Source organism: Lithobates pipiens, unplaced genomic scaffold, assembly GCF_037356315.1.
Source record: "Lithobates pipiens isolate NorthernLeopardFrog02 unplaced genomic scaffold, aLitPip1_a1.2 Scaffold_23, whole genome shotgun sequence".
Classification (NCBI taxonomy): domain Eukaryota; kingdom Metazoa; phylum Chordata; class Amphibia; order Anura; family Ranidae; genus Lithobates; species Lithobates pipiens.
This window is the reverse complement of record NW_027507785.1, coordinates 166742756-166766962: the sequence shown is the minus strand read 5'-3', so window position 1 is coordinate 166766962 and position 24207 is coordinate 166742756. Positions and strand designations below refer to the sequence as shown.

Below are 24207 nucleotides of genomic sequence, written 5' to 3'. Positions count from 1 at the left end.
TTTGCTGCGATTACAGCTGCAAGTCGCTTGGGGTATGTCTCTATCAGTTTTGCACATCGAGAGACTGAAATTCTTGCCCATTCTTCCTTGCAAAACAGCTCGAGCTCAGTGAGGTTGAATGGAGAGCGTTTATGAACAGCAGTTTTCAGCTCTTTACACAGATTCTCGATTGGATTCAGGTCTGGACTTTGACATGGCCATTCTAACACCTGGATATGTTTATTTGTGAACCATTCCTTTGTAGATTTTTCTGTATGTTTGGGATCATTGTCTTGTTGGAAGATAAATCTCCGTCCCAGTTTCAGGTCTTTTGCAGACTCCAACAGGTTTTCATCCAGAATGGTCCTGTATTTGGCTGCATCCATCTTCCCCTCAATTTTAACCATCTTCCCTGTCCCTGCTGAAGAAAAGCAGGCCCAAACCATGATGCTGCCACCACCATGTTTGACAGTGGGGATGGTGTGTTGAGGGTGATGAGCTGTGTTGCTTTTACGCCAAACATATCATTTTGCATTGTGGGCAAAAAGTTTGATTTTGGTTTCATCTGACCACAGCACCTTCTTCCACATGTTTGGTGTGACTCCCAGGTGGCTTGTGGCAAACTTTAGATGAGACTTTTTATGGATATCTTTGAGAAATGGCTTTCTTCTTGCCACTCTTCCATAAAGGCCAGATTTGTGCAGTGTACGACTGATTGTTGTCCTATGGACAGACTCGCCCACCTCAGCTGTAGTTCTCTGCAGTTCATCCAGAGTGATCATGGGCCTCTTGGCTGCATCTCTGATCAGTCTTCTCCTTGTCTGCTGAAAGTTTAGAGGGACGGCCAGGTCTTGGTAGATTTGCAGTGGTCTCATACTCCTTCCATTTCAAAATGATCGCTTGCACAGTGCTCCTTGGGATGTTTAAAGCTTCGGAAATCTTTTTGTATCCAAATCCGGCTTTAAACTTCTCCACAACAGTATTACGGACCTGCTTGGTGTGTTCCTTGGTCTTCATGATGCTCTCTGCGCTTTCAACAGAACCCTGAGACTATCACAGAGCAGGTGCATTTATACAGAGACTTGATTACACACAGGTGGATTCTATTTATCACCATCAGTCATTTAGGACAACATTGGATCATTCAGAGATCCTCGCTGAACTTCTAGAGTGAGTTTGCTGCACTGAAAGTAAAGGGGGCCGAATAATTTTGCACGCACCACTTTTCAGTTTTTTATTTGCTAAAAAAGTTTAAAATATCCAATAGATTTCGTTCCACTTCACAATTGTGTCCCACTTGTTGGTGATTCTTCACAAAAAATTAAAATTTAATATCTTTATGTTTGAAGCCTGAAATGTGGCAAAAGGTTGAAAAGTTCAAGAGGGCCGAATACTTTCGCAAGGCACTGTATGTGTGCTCTTTCCCAATCAAAACCGCATGCATCTATAGACACACTTAGTGTTGTTCAGTCCCTCTTTCTCTGCTTACAGGTTTTGATTGAAAGCAGCAGGAGCCAATGGCTCCCATTGGTGCCTCCCTGTCCTATGAATGCAGTGAGAGAGGCACTACAGACAGACACAGCACTGGACCGAGGGAGGTATTTGGGGGAGGGGGCAATACAAATACTGGGACTTTTTTTTGCATAATGCAGGGATTTCCAAACTACGGCCCTCCAGCTGTTGTGGAACTACAGATCCCATTAGGCATTGTAAAACTCTGACATTTACAGACATGACTGAGCATGATGGTAATTGTAGTTCCTGAACAACTGGAGGGCCATAGTTTGGAGACCCCTGCATTAAGGTAAAAATGTCTTGCCTTTAAAACCACTTTAATACTTAGTATTTTATAGTATTATATATTCATCAGGGGATGTTTGCTACCTAACCATGGATACCCTGTTTGGACAAAGTAGGAGAATTTTTTTTATGCTGTATTGCAGATAGTACTGTTCATCTCTGATGTTCCATATCTTTGAAATGTCTTTCAGAGTTTAGACAACCTTGTGAAAGCCAAGGATTTGGAACTGGAACAGATCTCTGCTGCTTGCAAAGATCTGCAATGGTTAAAGCAGGAAACAGAGGAAAAATACAGATTTTCTCTTAGAGAGAAGGAGTCTATAATACTGCAGTTGCAGAAATCTCTTCAACAGAAGAAAAAAGAGTCTGAGGTGAGAAAAAAAACACTGCTATGCATTTGTAATAAAAGTGTATAACATGCTGAACATTCAGTACTCATTGTCTTTTTTCATGTGAAAAATATGCTATGGCATACAGTATATTATTAAATGAGACATGATAAGTCTTTGGCAGCCCATAGATGATTCTTTTTTTGTTCAACCAGCAGGTTAAATAATACCCCATTCGCACATTCTAGGTGGATGGGGTAATCCTTCCGCTGTGCCTTTGTTGTATTCTGACAGCGAGGAGACTTCCCCACAATCAGAATACACTGAAAGTTTCCAGCAGGTTGTACAGAAGTGGATTGGTAGATCCACTTCTGTACAGCCACCCTGAACCTGCCCATACATGGATCGGAATTCTCACGGCTTTCAATCCATGTATGGCCAGCTTTGATGTACTTCATTCATTCAAAACTTGAATTCCAAGTGAATTAATCCACCTATCCCAGCTTGCTCAGACAAATAGTTTTGTTGACATCCTCCAGACTAAAGACATTCAGGACACTATACAGATATGAGGAATCACTACATAGGTGTCATCTAGAGGATGCCAACAAGGCTACATCTTCGAGTAGGCTGTGGATGTTGTCTTGAGGTAACTGTCTGAAGTGACATGTTTTCGACGAGTTTAACTTAGAAAGACCAGGGGTGGTAGGCTAGCACTTTTACATTTTATAGTATGTAAACATTTACTTTGGCTTTCTGATACTTTTTTTCTATCTAAATGTCAATTTTTATTGTAAATAAAAAATTGTAAAATCTATAAATTAGAAAACTTTTGTCTTAAGTTATCACACAGTAAGGCTTTTGTGTTACTGACATCACAATCAGTATTAAATGAGCAAAAAGTCTTAGGCCGCGTACACACGCGGGGACTGTTCGCCCAACTTTGTCCGTCAAACAGTTTCAGCAAACAGTCCGCTCAAAATTAGCATGGACGGACATGGCCACACACGACGAACGAACAGTTTGCTGAAACCGTGCGCGATGACGTGAACGGCACGTACGACGGGACGAAAAATACGACGTCCTATACACTGCATTATAACTTTCGGCGTGTAAATCCTTTCTGAGCATGCGCGGAACTTAGTTTGACGAACAAGCCTACACACGAGGGGACTGTTCGCTGAAACAAAGTTTCAGCGGACAGTTTTTCGGAATTTCCGAAAAACCTTGTTCAGCGGACTGTTCGCTGAAACTGTCCGCTGAAAGCCCACACACGGGCGGACTGTCCGCCGAAACACTGTTCAGCGGACAAAGTTGGCCGAACAGTCCCCGCGTGTGTACGCGGCCTTACTTATACATTGTTTAACACTATCTTCTTGATAGCTGCAATGGATAGATGAATATTGAACATTTATATTAAAGTCAATTTCAATAAGCTTTAGATATTGAATTCCACATGAGGAATTATTGTGTGATTTTAGTGGCTCCTTTTGTAGGTAGTGTTATTATTCTTGAAAATGTACAGTAAACAATTATAAGGCATATAAATATATTAACTTGGAAAGTAAGGGAGTACATCTTGCATGTTATTACAGGAGTTGACTACTTGCTTTCTGGCACAATCAGATACTGGTAATGCTCAGATAATAGAAGAGCTTACAAAATGTTTACAGCAGAAGGAAGAAATGCTACAGGGAGCTGTATTAGCTCGAAAACAACAAGCTGAAGACCACATGAAAGAAATGATGGAAATGCTGACCACTGTGAGTAATACGTGTGTGTGAATAATTTAACCATAACTGTGAACTGCAAAGTCCACAACAAAAGGATTAACCCTTTTTGAATGGGGAGGGCACTTATGAGTTTTAAATTTACTGAAACATATTCCAGGGCTTGGGAGAATCCTTATGATGGCTTTGGCTGACTACTTCTGGCCCTTGCAGCATTAGTACCTGTTCATATTAACCACTTGACCTACGAAAGATTTAACCCCTTAATGACCAGTCCATTTTTTGCAATACGGTGCTGTATTCCTTTAACTGACAATTGCGTAGTCGTGTGAGGCTGTACCCAAATAAAAGGTATGTCCTTTTTTCCCCACAATTGGAGCTTTCTTTTGATGTTATTTGATCATCTCTGTGTTTTTTTATTTTTTTGGGCTATAAACAAATAAATTCGACAATTTTGAAAAGAAAACCACATTTTTTACTTTCTGCTATAAAACATATCCAATACAAAAATGTAAGAAATCAAATGTCCTCATCGATTTAGGCCAATATGTATTCTGCTACATATTTTTGGTAAATAAAATCCCAATAAGCATATATTGATTGGTTTGCACAAGTTATAGCGTCTACAAACTATGGTATATATTAATGGAATTTTTTTTTTTTTTTTTTTTTTTTTTACTAGTAATGGCAGTGATCAGTGACTTATAGCAGGACAGACAAATTGGACACTAACACTTTGACATTTTTTGGGGACTAGTGACAGTAATACAGTGACCAGTGCTTAAAAATAAGCGCTGTTACTGTACTAAAGACACTGGCTGGGAAGGGGTTAACATCAGAGGCGATCAAAGGGTTAACTGTGTGCCTAGCCACTGCTTGTGTACAGTGTTTTTACTAGGGGAAAGCATTAATCCATGTTCCTGCTTTGCAGAAACACAGGATCAATGCTGTCCCTACTGACAGAACGGTGATCTGCCTTGTTCGAAGTTCTGGCTCTCTGCCTAATGATCTGGGGGTGCCAGCGGACATTGAGTCTATAGCCACTGCTGTGTACTAGGTACGATCCTGCGTAGGAGAGCTGCCTTGCCGTCGTATATGCAAGTTATACGGTCGGCAAGTGTTAAAACGGACAGCTGCCACACAGTAAAACCATAGCATTTTTACTGTATGGTAGATCTCTGCTCAGTGATCTGGCGATAGAGGGCAGTATGGTGCGCAATTCAGCACATCACACAACTCCCGTTTTTTTGTACAAACTTTATTTACAGTGCACAAAAGTGACACTTCAATCATACCACTGTACAAGCAGCTCACTGTGCTGCTGTACAGTGACATGCAACCTTGCTTAGTGCTCTGCAATAAAATACAGCATGTCTGTGTTTTATCACAGATCAATGCAGTGCAGCTTTGAGGAACATTTTACTGTGAATAGAACATATAGAAAGCAATTGTTTTCTGTGTGTCCTAGCAGTGACCTGCGTATTTAAGTTCAGAAAAACACTGGTGAATTGGCCCTTAGCAGAGTCATTCAGCTCAGCATATACTAATATATTGTGTACACCAGTGTGTTTAAATGAATCATAAGAGTAAAATAGAGGCTATTATTGCTGATATAGTTACATAGTAGGTGAGGTTGAAAAAAGACACAAGTCCATCAAGTCCAACGTGTGTGTGCTTTTATGTCCGTATTACATTGTACATCTCCACATGTGGTCATTCAGGTGCTTATTGTCATGGTTATGCAGTAATGTTTGTCTGTCAGCTTACCTCTCCATGTGTTCAGCTTTAGAGGCCAGCCACTCTCACCTGGCTGCTTAAGTAATCTCTCCTCAAAGCATGGCTCCACCCCAGCCCCTATCAGGGAACTCTATATTAACTTTGGCACTGCAAGCTAGTCCTGCTGATCAATATTGTGTGTCTTTGCTTCCATTTGCTCATTGCTCTGTGTCCTATGTCTGATCCTGCTTATCGACATTGGCTTGTTCTTGACTGTCCTCGTCTGCTTCATAGCCGGACCTTTGGCATGTTCTTTTGACTATGCCTATGTTCTTGTTGCTCTGACCTTTTGGCTTATCTCCTGACTATCCTTGTTCCAGACTGCTGCTTCCTTTCTATCCACCAGTAGTCTACTGTGAACGTAAGCTGGGGGACCCTGGGGGCCACGACCTCAAGCCAGACTGCAGGAAAGTCCATCCCCACCATAATCCTAATTAGTATTAGTGTCAGAAAGCTAGCTGTTAGGTAATTTGGACTGGGTATAATCTCTAATCCCCATTAAATTAATAGATACGTTGCCCGGCGGGTGTGGAGAGGCGACTTGGTGTACATCTTGCGCCATGTATTTGTTCCTTGATCATCTGATCGAGGGCGAATACTGCTGTGCAAAATGTAATTACATTGTTTCCCTGGAAGCCCAGGTTCTGAATCTGGGGAAGCAACTGTCAGCTCTGAGAGGACCCTCCACACTAAAGGAGAGCCAGGAACGTACATGGCAGGTGCTGGCAGGGGCCAGCACAGAGGTGGGTGGAGAAAAAGAGGTGCAGGCACTAGCAAAGAGTAGATGGGTGACATTCAGGAAGGTTAGAGGGGCAAGTGCCAGGGAGGCCGATCTAGGGCTGGAGCATCCCAATAAGTACGCTCCATTGAGTGACATTGGTGATCCCAGTCAGGGACCAGCACTGCAGGAGCTGAGGGATTCTCCTAGCTGCCAGGGGAAGAACTCCTCCAGTGAGAGTCGGGGGGGGGGGGGGGGCAAAAGGGAAGGAAAGACAGATTCTGGTGGTAGGGGACTTAATTCTTAGAAGGACAGAGAGGGCAATCTGTAACAAAGACCTGAAGCATCGAACTGTATGTTGTCTACCGGGCGCTCAGGTTCGGCACATCTCGGATCTGGTGGACAGATTACTGGGAGGGGTTGGGGAAGACCCAGCTGTCATGGTGCACGTTTGCACCAATGACAAAGTCAGAGGCAGATGGAGTGTCCTAAAGAATGATTTTAGGAACTTGGGAGCTAAATTGAGGAAAAGGACCTCCAAGGTAGTATTCTCAGGTATACTACTGGTACATCGAGCCACACCAGAAAGGCAGAGGGAGATTAGGGAAGTAAACAAGTGGCTGAAGAGCTGGTGTTGTAAGAAGGGGTTTGGGTTCCTGGAGGACTGGGACGACTTCTCAGTCGATAACCGGTACTATAGAAGGGACGGCCTGCACCTAAATTAGGAGGGTGCAGATCAGCTGGGAATAAGGATGGCCAAAAGGTCAGAGGGGTTTTTAAACTAGGCGATGAGGGGGAGGGTCCAGAGATAGAGATAGTCAGTGTGGAACATATTCCAGAGGTTAATATTAGGGGCATTAGTGGTAGGGTAACCAAAGCACATAAACCCAAGGTAAGTTTAGTAGCAAGTCCTAGTTGCAATCTCGGAACACCCAAGAGGATAGTATGTGACTGGTCAGAACATATTAATGCATTAAAATGTTTGTTCACGAATGCCAGAATTCTGCCAAGCAAAATAAGTGAGTTGGAAGCTCTGGTGCATCAGGAGAGCTATGATATAATCGGTATTGCTGAAACTTGGCTTCATTCCTCACATGACTGGGCTATTAATATTTCTGGCTATGCACTCTTTCGGAAAGACAGAGTAAAAAGGAAAGGTGGAGGGGTCTGTCTGTATGTGAGAAGTGATCTCAAAGCGAGTGAGAGAGGACCTGGTGGACGGAGATGAGTGATGAGTCTGAAGCATTATGGGTGGAACTGCATACAGATGTGGGTAGATCAAAGTTAATCATTGGAGTTTGTTATAGACCACCCAATGTTAATGAGGAGGTGGAGACTCCGCTCCTTGTACAGCTAAAAAGGGCTGGACAGTGATAATAATGGGGGATTTTAACTACCCAGAAATTGACTGGAGTAATGGCACTGCTGGGACAGTTAAAGGGCAAAAATGTATAAACCTATCACAGGACAATTTTATGATCCAGTTTATTGAGGCCCCAACTAGGAATGATGCTCTTTTGCACCTGGTAATCTAAAACCATGCAGAGCGTATTAATAATGTTCAGATAAAGGAACACCTGGGTAGCAGTGACCATAACACGATTTCATTTGATGTTAGCTGTGATGTTTGATGTTAGCTGTAAGCAAAAATCACATACGGGAAAGATAAAAACACTTCATTTCAAGAGAACAAATATTCCAAGGATGAGGGCTGCTCTCCAGGACCTAGACTGGAAGAGAATATTGGCATCAATGGGCACAGAACAGAAATGGGAATTCTTCAAAAAGACTGTTTGTGATCTCACTGCAAAGTATATCCCCATGGGCAATACATTTTAAAAGGCTAAAAAATAAAACCTATGTGGCTCACGGCCAAAGTTAAAAAATCTATAAACTATAAGAAAAGAGCTTTTAAAAAATATAAAAATTAAGGAACACTAGTGTAATTTAAATGTTGTAAAGAATATAACAGAATATGTAAAAAGGAAATCAAGGATGCAAAAATTCAAAATGAAAGACAGATTGCAAAAGATAGTAGGACAAACCCCAAAAAATTATTCGAAAATATTAATAGTAAAAAAGGTCAAGTCTGAGCATGTAGGCCCTTCACAAAATAATCTGGCGTGGGTGACTGGGGACAAAGAGAAGGCTAATTTATTAAATACTTTCTTCAGCTCTATGTATACAAAGGAGCATGGGGGAGCTCATGTCCATAATGGGGGTGGTAGTGACACAGCCCCAAATCCACAATGGTTCATAAGTGATATGGTGCAGAAATATTTGGACAGAATAAAGGTGGATAAAGCAACTGGACCTGATGGCATCCACCCACGGATCCTAAAAGAATTGAGCTCTGTAATATCAAAGCCATTGTATCAAATTTTTAGGGACTCATTAATGACAGGAATAGTACCACTGGATTGGCGCAGGGCCAATGTGGTGCCTATATTTAAAAAGGAAACAAAGTCTTTACCAAGTAACTATAGACCTGTTTAACTTCTATAGTTGGGAAGATACTGGAGAGATTAATAAAAGATTAAGGAGAGATTAATAAAAGACCACAATAAACGAGAAAAAAATAATTTAAGCAACAGATAGCATGGATTCATGAAAGACAGAAGTTGTCAGACAAACCTGATTTCTTTTTATAAGGAGGCAAGTAAAACCTTGGACAGAGGGGTCGCGGTGGGCATTGTATACTTGGATTTTGCAAAAGTGTTCGATACAGTCAGTTCCGCACACATGGCTCATGTTTAAGGTAAAGTCTACAGGTTTGGAAATACCAGTTTGTAAATGGATAGAAAACTGGATAAAAGACAGAATTCAGAGAGTAGTGGTTAATGATTCTTACTCTGAATGGTCTAAAGCCGCGTACACAAAAGTCCGGCGGACGAAGAAAGTAGTTTTGCACCTAAATATGTCCGCCGGACTCGCATTTCAGAGGATGCTGGGACTGTGACATCATAATGGGCGGGGACATCATCTGGCGATGTCCCTATATAAGCCCCCGCACGCCGCGCGCCTGTCATTGTGGCCAGAGACAGCGACGAGGCAACAGATCAAGAAGAGAAGAACAGAAGAAGAGAAGATGGCGACAGCGGCGACAGAAGACCGGGCCACCACTTGTAAAAGAGCTAGAAGAAGGCGTGGAGGCCCGGCAAGAAGAACCGAAGAGGGGGACAAGACCCCCGAAGTCGAAAGATGACCCCCGGGCGACGACGAAGAAGAAAGCCGGGCTCCTCTGCTAGTAAAAGAGCTAGCAGAAGATAGCGGAGGAGTCCGGCGAGAAGACCCCCCATGACGGAAGACCCCCGGAGCAGTGAAATAAATTATTTTTAAACCTTGTGTGTTGTGTTTTTTTTTAATGTTTTTTCCCCATACTCATTCACATAGGGTGTGGGGCCGGCATCCGGGGGCCCCCTTATTAAAGGGTGCTCCCGGATTCCGATAAGCCCCCCGCCCGCAGACCCCGACAACCAACTGCCAGGGTTGTTGGGAAGAGGCCCTTGTCCTCATCAACATGGGCACAAGGTGCTTTGGGGTGGGGGGGGGGGCGCGCGGCCCCCCCCTTCCCCAAAGCACCCCCCATGTTGAGGGCACACGACCTGGTACGGCTCAGGAGGGGGGGCGCTCCCTTGTGCCCACCCCCTTGCCTGACTGGCCGGGTAGCGTGCTCGGATAAGGGTCTGATATGGCCCTAGAGGGGGACCCCCACACTGTTTTTTTCAGCGTAGGGCTTCCCCTTTAACTCCATACCAGGTGACGGGGCCAGCGACGCCTCCTTCGCTGGTCCCCGCTACCTGGAGACGCGTTCAAAATGAACTGACATTCCTCCGTGTGTGTGGGCGAGTCCGTTCATTTCAAAAGTACGGCGGATAATCCAGCGGACTAAGTCCGCCGGACCTAGTCCGCCACAGAAGTACCGTGTGTGGGCAGGTAGCTAGTTCGGAAAGTCCGGCGGACAGCCAGACTAAGTCCGCCGGATAGTCTGATACGTGTGTATTCTGCATTAGATTCCGCTCCCTGGAAAATCTCATGCTCTAGCTCCCAGTGTGATCATATTGGTGCTCCAGAATACCTGCTTTTCTGAACCACCCAGGGCTCCATCCGCAGCAGCCAGCCGTAGGGTGAACTACATTGCAGTGCACTCCAGACCCCAACAAAATGCATTTGTCATCTGGACTCAGGTGACCTGACAATTATCTAATAGTTTTTTGAACTGATCGATGCTCCCCGCTGAAACCACTCCCTGTGGAAGAGAATTCCACATCCTTACCGCTCTTACAATAAAGAACCCTCTGCTCAATTTAAGGTTAAAACACTTCTCTTTTAATTTTAGTGAATGGCCACATGTCTTTTTAAATTCTCTTTCACAGAAAAGTTGTATCCCTATTTTGGGGTCACCAATACAGTATTTGTACATTGAAAGCATATCCCCTCTCAAGCTCTTCTCCAGAGAGAATGAGTTCAGTGCTCGTAACCTTTCCTCATAACTAAGGTCCTCCAGTCTCTCTATTAGCTTTATTGCCCTTCTCTGGACTCTCTCCAGTTCTAGCACATCCTTCCTGAGTACTTGTGCCCAGAACTGGACGGCATACTCCATGTGTGGCGGGACCAGAATCTTGTAGTAGGAGAGATATTGTTTTTCTCTGGAGTTAATCCCCTTTTTAATGCATGCCAATATTCTGTTTGCTTTGCTTGCAAGAGCTTTGCATTGCATGCCATTGCTGAGCCTATCATCTACTAGGACCCCCAGTTCCTTTTCGATCCTAGTTAACCACAGAGTTTCTCCCCCAAGTGAGTAGATTGCATTTATATTTTTGCCACCCAATGCATTATTTTACATTTTTCTACATTAACGTCATTTGCCATGTAGTTGCCACCACATTCATTTGTTCAGGTCTTCTTGCAAGGTTTCCACATCCCGCAGAGAAATTATTGTCCTGCTTAGCTTAGTATCATCTGCAAATACAGAGATTGAGCTGTTTATTCCATCCTCCAATTCGTTTACAATTTTTTTTTATAGGATTGGTCCCAGGACAGGACCCCAGTCTCCACACCGAACCATTCTGAGTACTCCCCATTTATCACTACCCTCTGAACTTGCCCTTGTAGCCAGTTTTCAATCCATGTACTCACCCCTATGGTTCATGCCGGCAGACCTTAGATTGTACAGTAAACGTTTATGGGTAACTGTATCAAATGCCTTTGCAAAATGCAGATACACCACGTCTACCGGGCTTCCTTTATCTATATATGGCAGCTTACCTCCTCATAGAAGGGTAATAGGTTGGTTTGGCAAGAATGATTCTTCATGAATCCCTGCTGATTACTGCTAATGATTCCATTTTCATTACTAAAATCTTGTATACAGTATAGTCCTTTATCATCCCCTCCAAGAGCTTGCATACTAATGATGTTAGGCTAACTGGTCTGTAATTCCCAGGGATGTTTCTTGGGCCTTTTTTAAATATTGGACCTACATTGGCTTTTTTTCAATCTGCTGGTATCATTCCATTCAGTAGACTGTTTGTAAAAAATTAGGATCAATGGTCTGGCAATTACTCGACTGAGCTCCTTTAGGACCCTCGGGTGCAAACCATCTGGTCCGGGTTACTTATTTATGTTAAGTTTTTCAAGTCTATTTCTAATTCTGTCCTCTGTTAGCCATGAGGGTGCTTCCTGTGACGTGTCATGAGGATAACCTGACCTTCTCAAAATGTTAGTTGTTTGACTGCTATGTTCATCCACTGACTTGAGTACTTTCAGTCCGTGACTTTAGTAAAATATTGTGCCATGTTAACCAACGATTACTGTATGTTCGTTTGGAGATTGATTCCCCCTTACTGGTTAACCTGAATTATTAAAAGATGCAAGCTTTAGGGAACTATTTTTAAAAAAAATACAACTATTTTGTGAAAAGAAAATTGTTGTATTTTTAATAGTTATATTTTATTGCGCCTTCCTTTAACTGTGTTTCTGTGTAGCTGCGATGTGTGTTTAAGACAAAAATATAAAATTGATATAATTAATTTACCTCATTCCTTCCATGATGACTGAAGGCTTTCCTAGTTGGGTTATACAGTATAATGTGGTGTTATTCTCTTGCTGTGTCAAGCAAGCACATCCAATATGCCACACAGCATGATTTATTTATTTTTTAAAGCTGTACACATGCAGTGTTTTAATTTTATCAAATTACATTCTAAAGATCAATGTAAATCAATAAAAGCCACTGTCCTCTACCTCTACACTGGTTAAAAATAACTTTTCATGAGAGGGTTTAAAACTCTAAAGGGAAGGTAGTATGCACTACAGTATTAAAAAATAAGATAATTTTTTATATAACTCACATTTTTACAAATTAATTGTTTTGTATTTTTGCTGTTGTAATAAGCATAGAGCTGCAAAAGCAGAGGCCGAGGGTGTAGGCCTGACGCGATGCTTTGCTTCGCAGCAGGAATTACACCCTCTAACATGTTCGCTGGGCATTAATATTCGCTTAATACAACCCATTCGAGTGTATAGGGCCCCACTGCAACCAAGGAAATGTGGCATGTATAGTATTAAAATAGGCTGTGAAGAGGGGACAGTGAGGCACCGCCTATCAAACAACTCTGAAAAGCGGCCTGAGCGCTGTCCATATTTCAGAGAAGCAGCAGTTCTTTCGATGAGTGTAAACAAGCCCTTACTCAGATCTATTTTTTACTAACCGTTGAGATATGCATGATATATTTAATTTACATTTTTAATTCAGTTTGATGAGTAATAGTCTTTGGGAGTGAAAATGAGCAATAAAGCCATTGTGTAGCACTGCAAAGTGGGGAGCAGAGACTGTTTCCTGACAGACTACATGGCAGCCTACGTGTGGGTTAACCCAGCCTTCTCTCCAATGCTGTAGGACCCCATTCCCATAAATGTAAGCTCTCAGCCAGAGACTGCATTTTTTTTTGTCCTCCTCTTTGGACCAATACAGCATATGCACTTACGTTTTATTTCATGTCCAGTCTAAATGAATGAGCGCCTGCGCACCGGATTTGGACATACTGATGAAGTGGTGTAAGAGCCCAGGGTGAATGATTCCAGGCATAATGTCCAGATGGTGGAGGCCTGCCTGTGTATGCCCATGACAGGATGACCAGTGTGGTGCAGCTGAACTGGCAGGGTATGAAGATGGTGCCTGTGACATTGGTTCTTCTCCATGGCAGCGGTTTATGTTTTTCTCTTTTTTTTCACTCTCTTATTTCCCTGGCTCTAGTGTCCTCTGGCCGTTTTATGGCTTCTGCGTTCCAGAACGCCATGTTATTTCCTGGCCGCAGGTGCAGGAAGCATCTGCACACGAGTGAGCTGCAGGTGAAATGGAGGGTTGGTTTCACGCATGTGCTGTGCGGCGAGGGGTTCGGCGGCCGTGCAGGTGCCTGGAGGCATGGCGATAATGTCACCAGGGTGGGGGTTTCAAAGCTGCTTCAGCCCCTGCCTCTGTGGGAAATCCTGTGGGCAGTGAGCTGCAGCTTCCCTAAGCCCTGGACATCTGCTAATGTGGTGAGGCACTACCTCTTACCAGTGGTTGTGGGGCAGTTCTGAAAGGGGAAGCAAACTTTTTTTTTTCTCTTTGTGTAACCCCTCATTCTGCTCCCTGCTCTAGGATTATTGCTCCCTGCAAGAGGAGCAATGGTAGGTCCAGGGCCTCTCTCCATTGAGTATGGGTTGTAGGAGGCCCACGGGAAGGTGTTGTGGAGTCTTACTCTGAGCACACACAGAACGGGCAACTACGAAGGCGGTTACATCAGCATGTAGACTAGGCCACCAGAATTTTGGGGAAATGGCCCAAAAGAGTTGATCCTTCCCAGGGTAGGTCACAAGGTTTCTCAGGAGGAGCATGGACATGACCAGCAAGAATTTTGTCACCCAAAGGAAAAGTGAGACTGGGGCTTAGGACCTTGGCTACCTTCTGGAAGCATGTCTCACTGCATTGTGGTGACCAGAAGAGAACCTCAGCACTAAGCCAATCAAAAGAGGGGTTGTGCCTTTGTAACCAAGGATAAACAATTAACAGCAGAAACTTAGGTGAGGAAATAACTTGGAATTGGATTATCATGGTGAAGAGCCCCTACGGCCATGGACAACGGAACCGTCTCATGAGTCACATGGGCAGGCTGTAGAGGTCTCCCATCAAGAGCCTCGATGGCAAGTGGATTGTCACGCAGCTACAGCGGAATTGAGTGCTTCGATACAAAGGCAGCATCAATGAACAGGCCTGCAGCCCCAGTGTTGATTAGAGCCTGTATCTCGACAGAGGATTCAGCCCAAGAAAGGGTGACTGATACCAGGGGCTTATCCTTTTGGGTGGGGGTTCTAATAAAGGAAACATATACATATAATAATATAAATATCAAAAACTAAGGCGGATGCCAAAGTTTTAAGTGCTTGTGAAAATATACACGTGAAAATTATAAATGCACACTAATAAAATCAAATAAATCAGTGAAAGCGATTCAGAATGTACTGGGTACAACACAATGGGGTGTTGGATCACAGTCCAAAGAAGCCATAAGAAGTGAAGAGAGATGTTATTCCCCCATTCCTAAATGGGCTGGGATGTGTACTCCCGATAAACCACATGATATACCTATGGATACTTGTGCAGGTTCACATAGAAAAGGTGAGGTACTCTTACCAGAAATGGTGGACCCAAATACCACATGGCAGTAAGTCAAACAAGCTTGAAAATCCTCTGTTCTGGGAGATGTCACGCTGGATGCAATGAAGGATGTCAACTCCAAATCGTATAAACGACAGGCAATAGGCACCCCGCAGCCAGATGGGTCCAAGACAATCCAGGTATGTAATCAGCGGAACCCAAAAATAGAAGAGGGCTCCATATGGTGCAGGTCAACCAGGGATGGTTTATTCAAATATAAAAAATCTTACAATGATATGCAAGATACAGAATCTAAAAGTGATCACAAAAATCGATAAAAAACATCTAAAAGCAATATGGAAGACATAGAAATGCTATTTTCGACAACAAAAGGTCTTCAGCTGTTGATGTAGAGTTTTGCAGATACCTCCGGGTTCGCAGTCGGGCAAGAACATCGGCAGTTCACCTGCCTCCCTTTCAGGCTGACAACTTCACCTCAGGTCTTCTGGAAAGTTCTTCTGGTTGTGGTAGCCCTCATGAGAACAAAGGGAATATGACTATACCATTTTCTCAACGACCTCCTGTTACTATCCCAAGACAAGGAGCAGCTGCTGATCCACAGAGCTCAAGTCATTGTGACGCTGCTCGAGTTTGGATAACTATTAAACCTGGAAAAAAAAACATTTGGAACCTGTGCAATGCCTGGTATACCTAGGAGCTCAATTCAATACAATCAAAAATACCATCTTTGTGTCAAGGTGAGCTTGTCCCTAACTTCCTCATGTCTGAGGGCCTCACAATGCCTCAAAATTATTGGCACAATGGTCTCTATGGTTAAATGGGCACTTTGGAGGTTATGCCCCTTCCAAACAGGGTTTCTCCAGCAATGAGACTCAGGCGGCAGCAACCAGCTCATCTGCATAACCTCGGGCATGAGGAAAAGCCTCTTTTGGTGGCTACAGCACAGGAACCTGCTCACGTGCTACTCCATCGCCCCCATCTCATGGGTCATGGTTACAACCGATTCCAGAGGTGCTGGATGGAGGACCCTCCGCAAATCAGAACTGGCACAGGGCAGATGGGATCTTCGCCTACACAACCCAGGCTCGAACATCCTACAACTATGAGCAGCCTCTTGCGCCCTGCAGGCTTTCAGTCATCTCCTGAAAGGGGAATCAATATTGCTATGAATGGACAACACTACAGCAGTCTCCTATGTGAAGAGACAAGGGGGGGCATGGAACTCTACCTCACTCCAAGAAGTCGACCCAATCATGGCGTGGGCCCAGAAGAATTTGGCCAACATTTTAGCAGTCTATCTTCCCGGAGCCCAGAGCATCCAGGCAGACTTTTTGTCCCATTTGCAACTAGACAACAACGAGTGTTCACTCCACTCAGATATTCAAATGGATCCTGTCCTTGGGAGCTGATCCAAAAATAGACCTATTTGCATCCTTCAGCAACTTCAAAGTCGAGAAGTATTACACCAGGACCCCAGAGCAGCCAGGCTTTCGGGGTGGATGCCTTAACAGATCAGTGGTGCTTCAACCGGGCCTATGCCCTTCCTGTGTTCCCAGTCATTCTCAAATTTCTGCAGACTCCATGCAGAGGCTGTTGAAATAGTGGTAGTTGCTCCTTACTGGTCAAACAGGCATGGTTTCCCCTCCTGACCCAGCTCAGCTTGCGGGACCCAGTACCTCTCCCTTTCAGACCGGAGGGGCAGTCCTGCACCCATGCCCGGCGCTATTGAAGCTGATGGTCTGGTTCTTGAGAGTGAGAGTGTGGAGGCCCTTGGCTGTGCCTCAGCAGTTGTTTCCACCCCCATGATTTCCAGGAGGGCAAGCACGCATCTAGTCTATGGAAGAATATGGGCCAAGTTTGTGGAGTTCTCCTCCTCCATGAGAAGATCATACAGAGACGCGGGAGTACAGGACATCCTAGAATTTTTACAGTCAGGACTAGATCTGGTTCTGTCGGCCAGCTCCTTGAGGGTCCAGGTCTCAGCCCTTTTGGCCTTCTCAGGCGTTTCTTTGGGCCATTCATCCGCTGGTTCAGCAGTTCTTCAGAGGGGCTGCAAGACTTAGGCCCCGAAGAAAACCCAGGTTCCCCAAATGGGATCTTCCCCTTGTCCTGGGCTCACTCACAGAATCTAGTTCCACGGATCTCTCGGTCTTCCATGAGAATCAAGAGATTGTCCTACCCACGTTCAAAACTCCAGGGGCCTCGGAGGCTCATCCACTAGACGTGGGGGAAATGCTAAAAGATTACCTTCGTGCTACATCTCCCTTTAGATGTTCAGATCACTTGTTTGTCTTATTCTCTGGAAAGAATATGGAGAAACATGCTTCTTCCAGAACTATCGCATACTGGATCATCCAGACTATCCAGCAGACCTGTAGGGCAAAGGGCTTGGCTCCTCCGGAGGCGGTTACGGCACATTCGACCAAGGGCATCCTTACTTCCTGGGCTGCAGCCCAACACGTGGCTCCAGATGTCATCTGCAGGGCAGCCTTGTTGGCTTCCATAAACATCTTTATGATTCACTATTTTGTGGAACCTGCATCCTTATCTTCTGTAAACTTTGTTTTAAGTATCCCGTTGGTTGATGGGGCAAATTGAAGGTTTTTTTTTTGATCAGCATACCCGGCCGTGTGGTTTGGCTAGTTATTTCCCACCTGTAGGCTGCCATGGATTTTGTCAGGAAAACTGAAAATTACCAAATACTAACTAATCAAATACTAACCGTAATTTTCCTTTCCTGATGGACTCCATGGCAGACGGAGTTCCCACCCATGTATCAAGAGTTGGCTAGTTATGGAACATAGTCACATTTATGGAAATGGGGTCCTATAGCGTTGAAGAGGAGGCGGGGTTAACCCACACGTAGGCTGCCATGGAGTCCATCAGGAAAGGAAAATTACGGTATTTGATCGGAAATTTTCCATTATTTTACGTTATATCTGCTTTGCCTATAAAACCAATAATCCCCTGCTTTGGTTTCCTGCTTTGTTGTCATAGAACTTAAAGTGGAAGTAAACCCATGGATTTAGACAGTTAAAAAAAAAAGGCATGCCGGGAATGCTAACTGCACATTGGCTGTGCTCTCAGCCAAACTATCAAACCATCCAATGGCTGGTGTCATAACGAATCACATGTGCAGCACCATAGCAATTGAAGATTAAACAGAGGCAAAGATGGCAGCTTCCTTGGCTGAAAACGATAGGGGAGTTTACTTCCACTTTAAGAGCAGTTAAAATTATACTCTCTGATGCAATATTGATCCAATCCAAAATACAATTGGAAAAAGTGCTGTTAACACAAAACACCCCAATGAAAGTGACAACATCAGTGATATCTTAATAAAGTTTGTACAATTATTTCATGCATCCATCAGTGATATCTTCATGAATTTTTTTCATGCAACAGTCAGTGTTCTCCTTCCAGCCTAATACACTATTCGTGCAATTCTTTTAATCCTCCACTGCTGTGTAGAAAGTGCTCACCATAAGACACCACACTCGCCAAAAGGTATTTGCCTCTCATTTTTTTTTGTTTGGCAAATAGTGTTCAAAAAGTATCCACCTTCAGTCACTGCTCCTTTAAGATACTTCCTTAGCTCTCCATAGTCTTGTGGTGTTGAGTTGTTCTCTGTACAGTCAACCCAGAGGACAAGGGGGCACTCTTTACGTCTAGAGGAAAAGAGATTTCATCTTCAAGTACGGAAAGGTTTCTTCACAGTTAGAGCTGTGAAAATGTGGAATAGACTCCCGCCAGAGGTGGTTCTGGCCAGCTCAGTAGATTGCTTTAAGAAAGGCCTGGATACTTTCCTGAATGTACATAATATAACTGGGTACTAACATAGGTAAAGTTGATCCAGGGAAAATCCGATCGCCTCTTGGGGGATCAGGAAGGATTTTTTTTCCCCTGCTGTAGCAAATTGGAGCAAGCTCTGCTGGGGTTTTTTTTCGCCTTCCTCTGGATCAATTATGGGCATAAAATTGGGTATTTGGATTGTACGATTATTTTTTATTTTATTTATTTGTTTTTAAGGTTGAACTGGATGGACTTGTGTCTTTTTTCAGCCTGACTAACTATGTAACTATGTAACTATATACATGACAAGAAATAATCTCATAACTTCAATTATAAGATAGAGAAAAAGAATCACCACTTCCAGTATAAGGTTAGAGGTGGGGTAAGGTAAAATAAGTCCTTTATATATAAAGAAGTGGCTCAATCAAGAAGTAGGAGGCACAGTACTATCCACTGAGGAAGAACAGAACTTTGAGTGGAGTGGAAGACAGAACCCCGCTTCTTTTCCACTGAGCTGAACCAGTTTATTTTACAAAGAGCAATGGAAAAAATGCAGTGTCTAGTAGTCCAAGGCTGATCGGGACCTATCCACACAGATTTTAGCTATAATAGCTGGTAAAAGTGCATAATTGAATACTAAATTGAAAGAGATATATGCGTTTTAATGTAAATTAAATAAAACTGTTAGGATATCTGTTTTCACAGTATAACTCTGTTCAATGGTGTAAAAAAAATATCCTAATTGAAACATTTATTCCAGTATAGTAAAAACTGAAAACGTCCAAGGGAGTAAATAACTTTATATCAGCTCTGTAATTAAGACATATGGCTTGACCCTCATACTTATCTAATTATAAATTACATACAATTACAGTATGTTTTCTTTTTCATCTATTGAGGGACACAGGAAGCCATTAACTTTTGGGTTATACTGTTGTCTACAGAAGGATTGAACACTGGCAATCAAAAAAATATTGCCAGCCCAAGATAACCTCTACCTCTCTTACCATGCCTCAGATTTTTGGTAGTGCCCCGGGATGATGGACATTGTTTGAAAAGTATGACCTTTTTTGATGTTTTTTTTCCCTTTAATTATTCATAGTCAAGATTCCTGGTTGCATTGCTGCATGACCTTATGTCTACAGGGAAGTTCTCTGGATCGATCTTTCCTCAGTATATCCTTGAAGTGCCATCCCCAGAATCTGCTGGAATAAACAATGCAGGGCTGGCCCGGAAGTGACCTTAGAATACAGGGTTACACAGTGGGCACTTTCCAGTCCGTATTTTGCTAAGTTAGCTGTGAAGTGCTTTCCAGTGCCATTTGAATTCCCGTTGAATCTCCTATTTTTATCTGTTTACTGTGTTAACCACTTTCAGACCGGACCATTTTGCTGGTAAATGACCAGAGGTCTTTTTACACTTTGGCACTGCGCTGCTTTAACTGGTAATTGCGCGGTCATGCAATGTTGTACCCAAACAAAATTTGCGTCCTTTTCTTCCCACAAATAGAGCTTTCTTTTGATGGTATTTGATTGCCTCTGCGATTTTTATTTTTTGCGATATAAACGTAAAAAGACCGCAAATTTTGAAAAAAAATGATATTTTCTACTTTTTGTTATTAGAAAAATCCAATAAACTCAATTTTAGTCATACATTTAGGCCAAAATGTATTCAGCCACATGTCTTTGGTAAAAAAAAAGTCAATAATTGTATATTTATTGGTTTGCGCAAAAGTTGTCACATCTACAAACTAAGGTACGTTTTCTGCAATTTACGCAGCTTTTAGTTTACGACTGCCTATCTCATTTCTTGAGGTGCTAAAATGGCAGGGCAGTACAAAACCCCCCCAAATGACCCCATTTTGGAAAGTAGACCCCCTAAGGAAATTGATAAGAGGCATGTTGAGCCCATTGAATATTTTATTTTTTTGCCTCAAGCGATTGAATAATGACAAAAAAAAAAATTTTTTTTTTTTTTTTACACAAAGTTGTCACTAAATGATATATTGCTCACACATGCTATGGGCGTATGTGAAATAACACCCCAAAATAAATTCTGCTGCTTCTCCTGAGTACGGGGATACCACATATGTGGGACTTTTTGGGAGCCTAGCCGCGTACGGGGCCCCGAAAACCAAGCACCGCCTTCAGGCTTTCTAAGGGCGTAAATTTTTGAGTTCACTTCTCACTACCTATTACAGTTTTGAAGGCCATAAAATGCCAAGATGGCACAAAACCCCCACAATAACCCCATTTTAGAAAGTAGACACCCCAAGCTATTTGCTGAGAGGCATGTTGAGTTCATGGAATATTTTATATTTTGCCACAAGTTGCGGGAAAATTACAAACTTTTTTTTTTTTTTTTTTTTCACAAAGTTGTCACTAAATGATATATTGCTCACACATGCCATGGGCATATGTGAAATGACACCCCAAAATAAATTCTGCTGCTTCTCCTGAGTACGGGGATACCACATATGTGGGACTTTTTGGGAGCCTAGCCGCGTACGGGGCCCCGAAAACCAAGCACCGCCTTCAGGCTTTCTAAGGGCGTAAATTTTTGAGTTCACTTCTCACTACCTATTACAGTTTTGAAGGCCATAAAATGCCAAGATGGCACAAAACCCCCACAAATGACCCCATTTTAGAAAGTAGACACCCCAAGCTATTTGCTGAGAGGCATGTTGAGTCCATGGAATATTTTATATTTTGCCACAAGTTGCGGGAAAATTACAAACTTTTTTTTTTTTTTTTTTTTTTTTCACAAAGTTGTCACTAAATGATATATTGCTCACGCATGCCATGGGCATATGTGAAATGACACCCCAAAATAAATTCTGCTGCTTCTCCTGAGTACGGGGATACCACATATGTGGGACTTTTTGGGAGCCTAGCCGCGTACGGGGCCCCGAAAACCAAGCACCGCCTTCAGGCTTTCTAAGGGCGTTACAGTTTTGAAGGCCATAAAATGCCAAGATGGCACAAACCCCCCCCAAATGACCCCATTTTGGAAAGTAGACACCCCTAAATTTAGGGGTACACTAGTGAGACTAGGTAATAAATGGCGGGTGCCCTGAAACTATAAAAAAATAACTAACCAACCAGCGTCACCTGTAACAGTTATATGGTGATCACTGGTGAAAGGGTTAACTAGGGGGCAATCAGGGGGCTTTATGCGGTAGTATATGGGGGTCCCTGGCGCTATAAAAAGCTGCGGCGAACCTAAATACCTACCTGCCTAACTAGCGTCACCTGTGACACTAATACAGCGATCAGAAAAACGATCGCTTATTAGGCTGGGTTCACACTGGAGCGATGCGGGAACGCCACGAATGCGCGGCGGGTTCCCGCATCGCATGCCTCCCGGCGGCAGTTCACACTGCCCTATGCGAACTGCTGGGAGTGTCAGTGAAATGTTACTGACACCCCCAGATCAGTTCGCATATCGCAGTGCGATCTGCAAACTCGGATCGCATGGTGTGAACACCCATGCGATCCGATTCTGCTGCGGGCCAAAAAAAGGGTCCCGTGCGAATTTGCGGCGGGTGCGGCGGGTGTGGCGGGTGCGGCGAATGGCTGAACTCGAATCGCACAGAGATCGGATGTGATTTGCACTGCAGTGCGGTGCGAATCACATCCGTTCTCATAAACCGCTGCAATGTGAACCCAGCCTTAGTGACACTGGCGACGGGGGGTGATCACGGGGTTAAACCTTTATTGGGGGGGTTAGGGGGGTACCTTAGAACTAAAGGGGTCTAACCCTAACTGCCCTAACAGTTATTAGTCACAAATGACACCCGCCGGGTGATCAGGGGGTTAAACCTTTATTAGGTAATAAATGGCGGGTGCCCTGAAACTATAAAAAATAACTAACCAACCAGCGTCACCTGTAACAGTTATATGGTGATCACTGGTGAAAGGGTTAACTAGGGGGCAATCAGGGGGCTTTATGCGGTAGTATATGGGGGTCCCTGGCGCTATAAAAAGCTGCGGCGAACCTAAATACCTACCTGCCTAACTAGCGTCACCTGTGACACTAATACGGCGATCAGAAAAATGATCGCTTATTAGGCTGGGTTCACACTGGAGCGATGCGGAAACGCCGCAAATCCGCGGCGGGTTCCCGCATCGCATGCCTCCCGGCGGCAGTTCACACTGCCCTATGCGAACTGCTGGGAGTGTCAGTGAAATGTTACTGACACCCCCAGATCAGTTCGCATATCGCAGTGCGATCTGCAAACTCGGATCGCATGGTGTGAACACCCATGCGATCCGATTCTGCTGCGGGCCAAAAAAAGGGTCCCGTGCGAATTTGCGGCGGGTGTGGCGGGTGCGGCGGGTGCGGCGAATGGCTGAACTCGAATCGCACAGAGATCGGATGTGATTTGCACTGCAGTGCGGTGCGAATCACATTCGTTCTCATAAACCGCTGCAATGTGAACCCAGCCTTAGTGACACTGGCGACGGGGGGTGATCACGGGGTTAAACCTTTATTGGGGGGGTTAGGGGGGTACATTAGAACTAAAGGGGGCTAACTCTAACTGCCCTAACAGTTATTACAGTCACAAATGACACCAATGCAAAAAAAAAAAATGACATTGGTGTCACTGTGACTGGGGGGCAGGGGTAATTGGGGGGGTGATCGGGGGGTAAAGGGGGGGTGTGAGTGTGCCTGGCATGTTCTACTGTGTGTGTAGAGTGTTGGTGCAACTCACCGATCCGCTCTCCTCCGTGTCGGAACGAAAAATACCGACACGGAGGAGAGAATACATCACTTCCTCTCCTGTGTTTACATTACAGGAGAGGAAGTGATGTCACGGGGGATTCCTATTCGTCGGGAGCGATCGCGAGGGGGTGGCCATGAACGAATGGCCGTCCCCTCGTCCGGGATCGCTCCCGCACGAATACCGACCGCCGCAGGCACCGGGCGGGGGCCCGATCGGGCCCCCGACCCGCGGGAGGCAAGGGACGTACATGTACGCCAATATGCCTGCCCGTGCCATGCTATCGACGTACATCGTCGTGCGGCGGTCGGCAACTGGTTAAGAGGGACTACGTGCTGCCATCATCCACTGGGTGAATTGTGTCACATGCTCTTCTCACTTGCTCTCTAACCTGCCATTCAGAGTAGAGGAAGCAGTGTCCTGCTGCTGCTGCTTCTGCTTTGCAGAATGACACTGATCTCCAATCTTTGGTTCATTTCTGCTGCCTGCCTAGAGTGACTTAATCACCCCAGACGCTTTGAATGTGCATCTGCTACCATTGGTTAAAGAGGAAGTAAACCCTGATGGGTTTACTTCCTCTTTCATTCCCTGCAAAGGCAAAGCATAATGGACTACTATGCCTCGCATAGTAGCCCATTATGTGTCACTTACCTGACACAGGAGCCAGCGAAGTCGCCGCTGTCCCCTGTAGTCCACCG

The 24207-nt window shown here is 44.2% G+C and overlaps 1 protein-coding gene across 6 annotated transcripts in view; it reads left to right on the top strand.

Annotated features, from left to right (window-relative positions):
• LOC143928001 (myomegalin-like) overlaps positions 1 to 24207 on the top strand; it is a 426442-nt gene that overhangs the window by 178071 nt on the left and 224164 nt on the right. For all 6 annotated transcript variants that reach the window (XM_077452562.1, XM_077452560.1, XM_077452558.1 and 3 more), the window contains 2 exons: positions 1971 to 2150; positions 3704 to 3871. In XM_077452562.1, coding sequence (XP_077308688.1) covers positions 1971 to 2150; positions 3704 to 3871 — 348 coding nt within the window. The remainder of the gene's footprint in view (positions 1 to 1970; positions 2151 to 3703; positions 3872 to 24207) is intronic.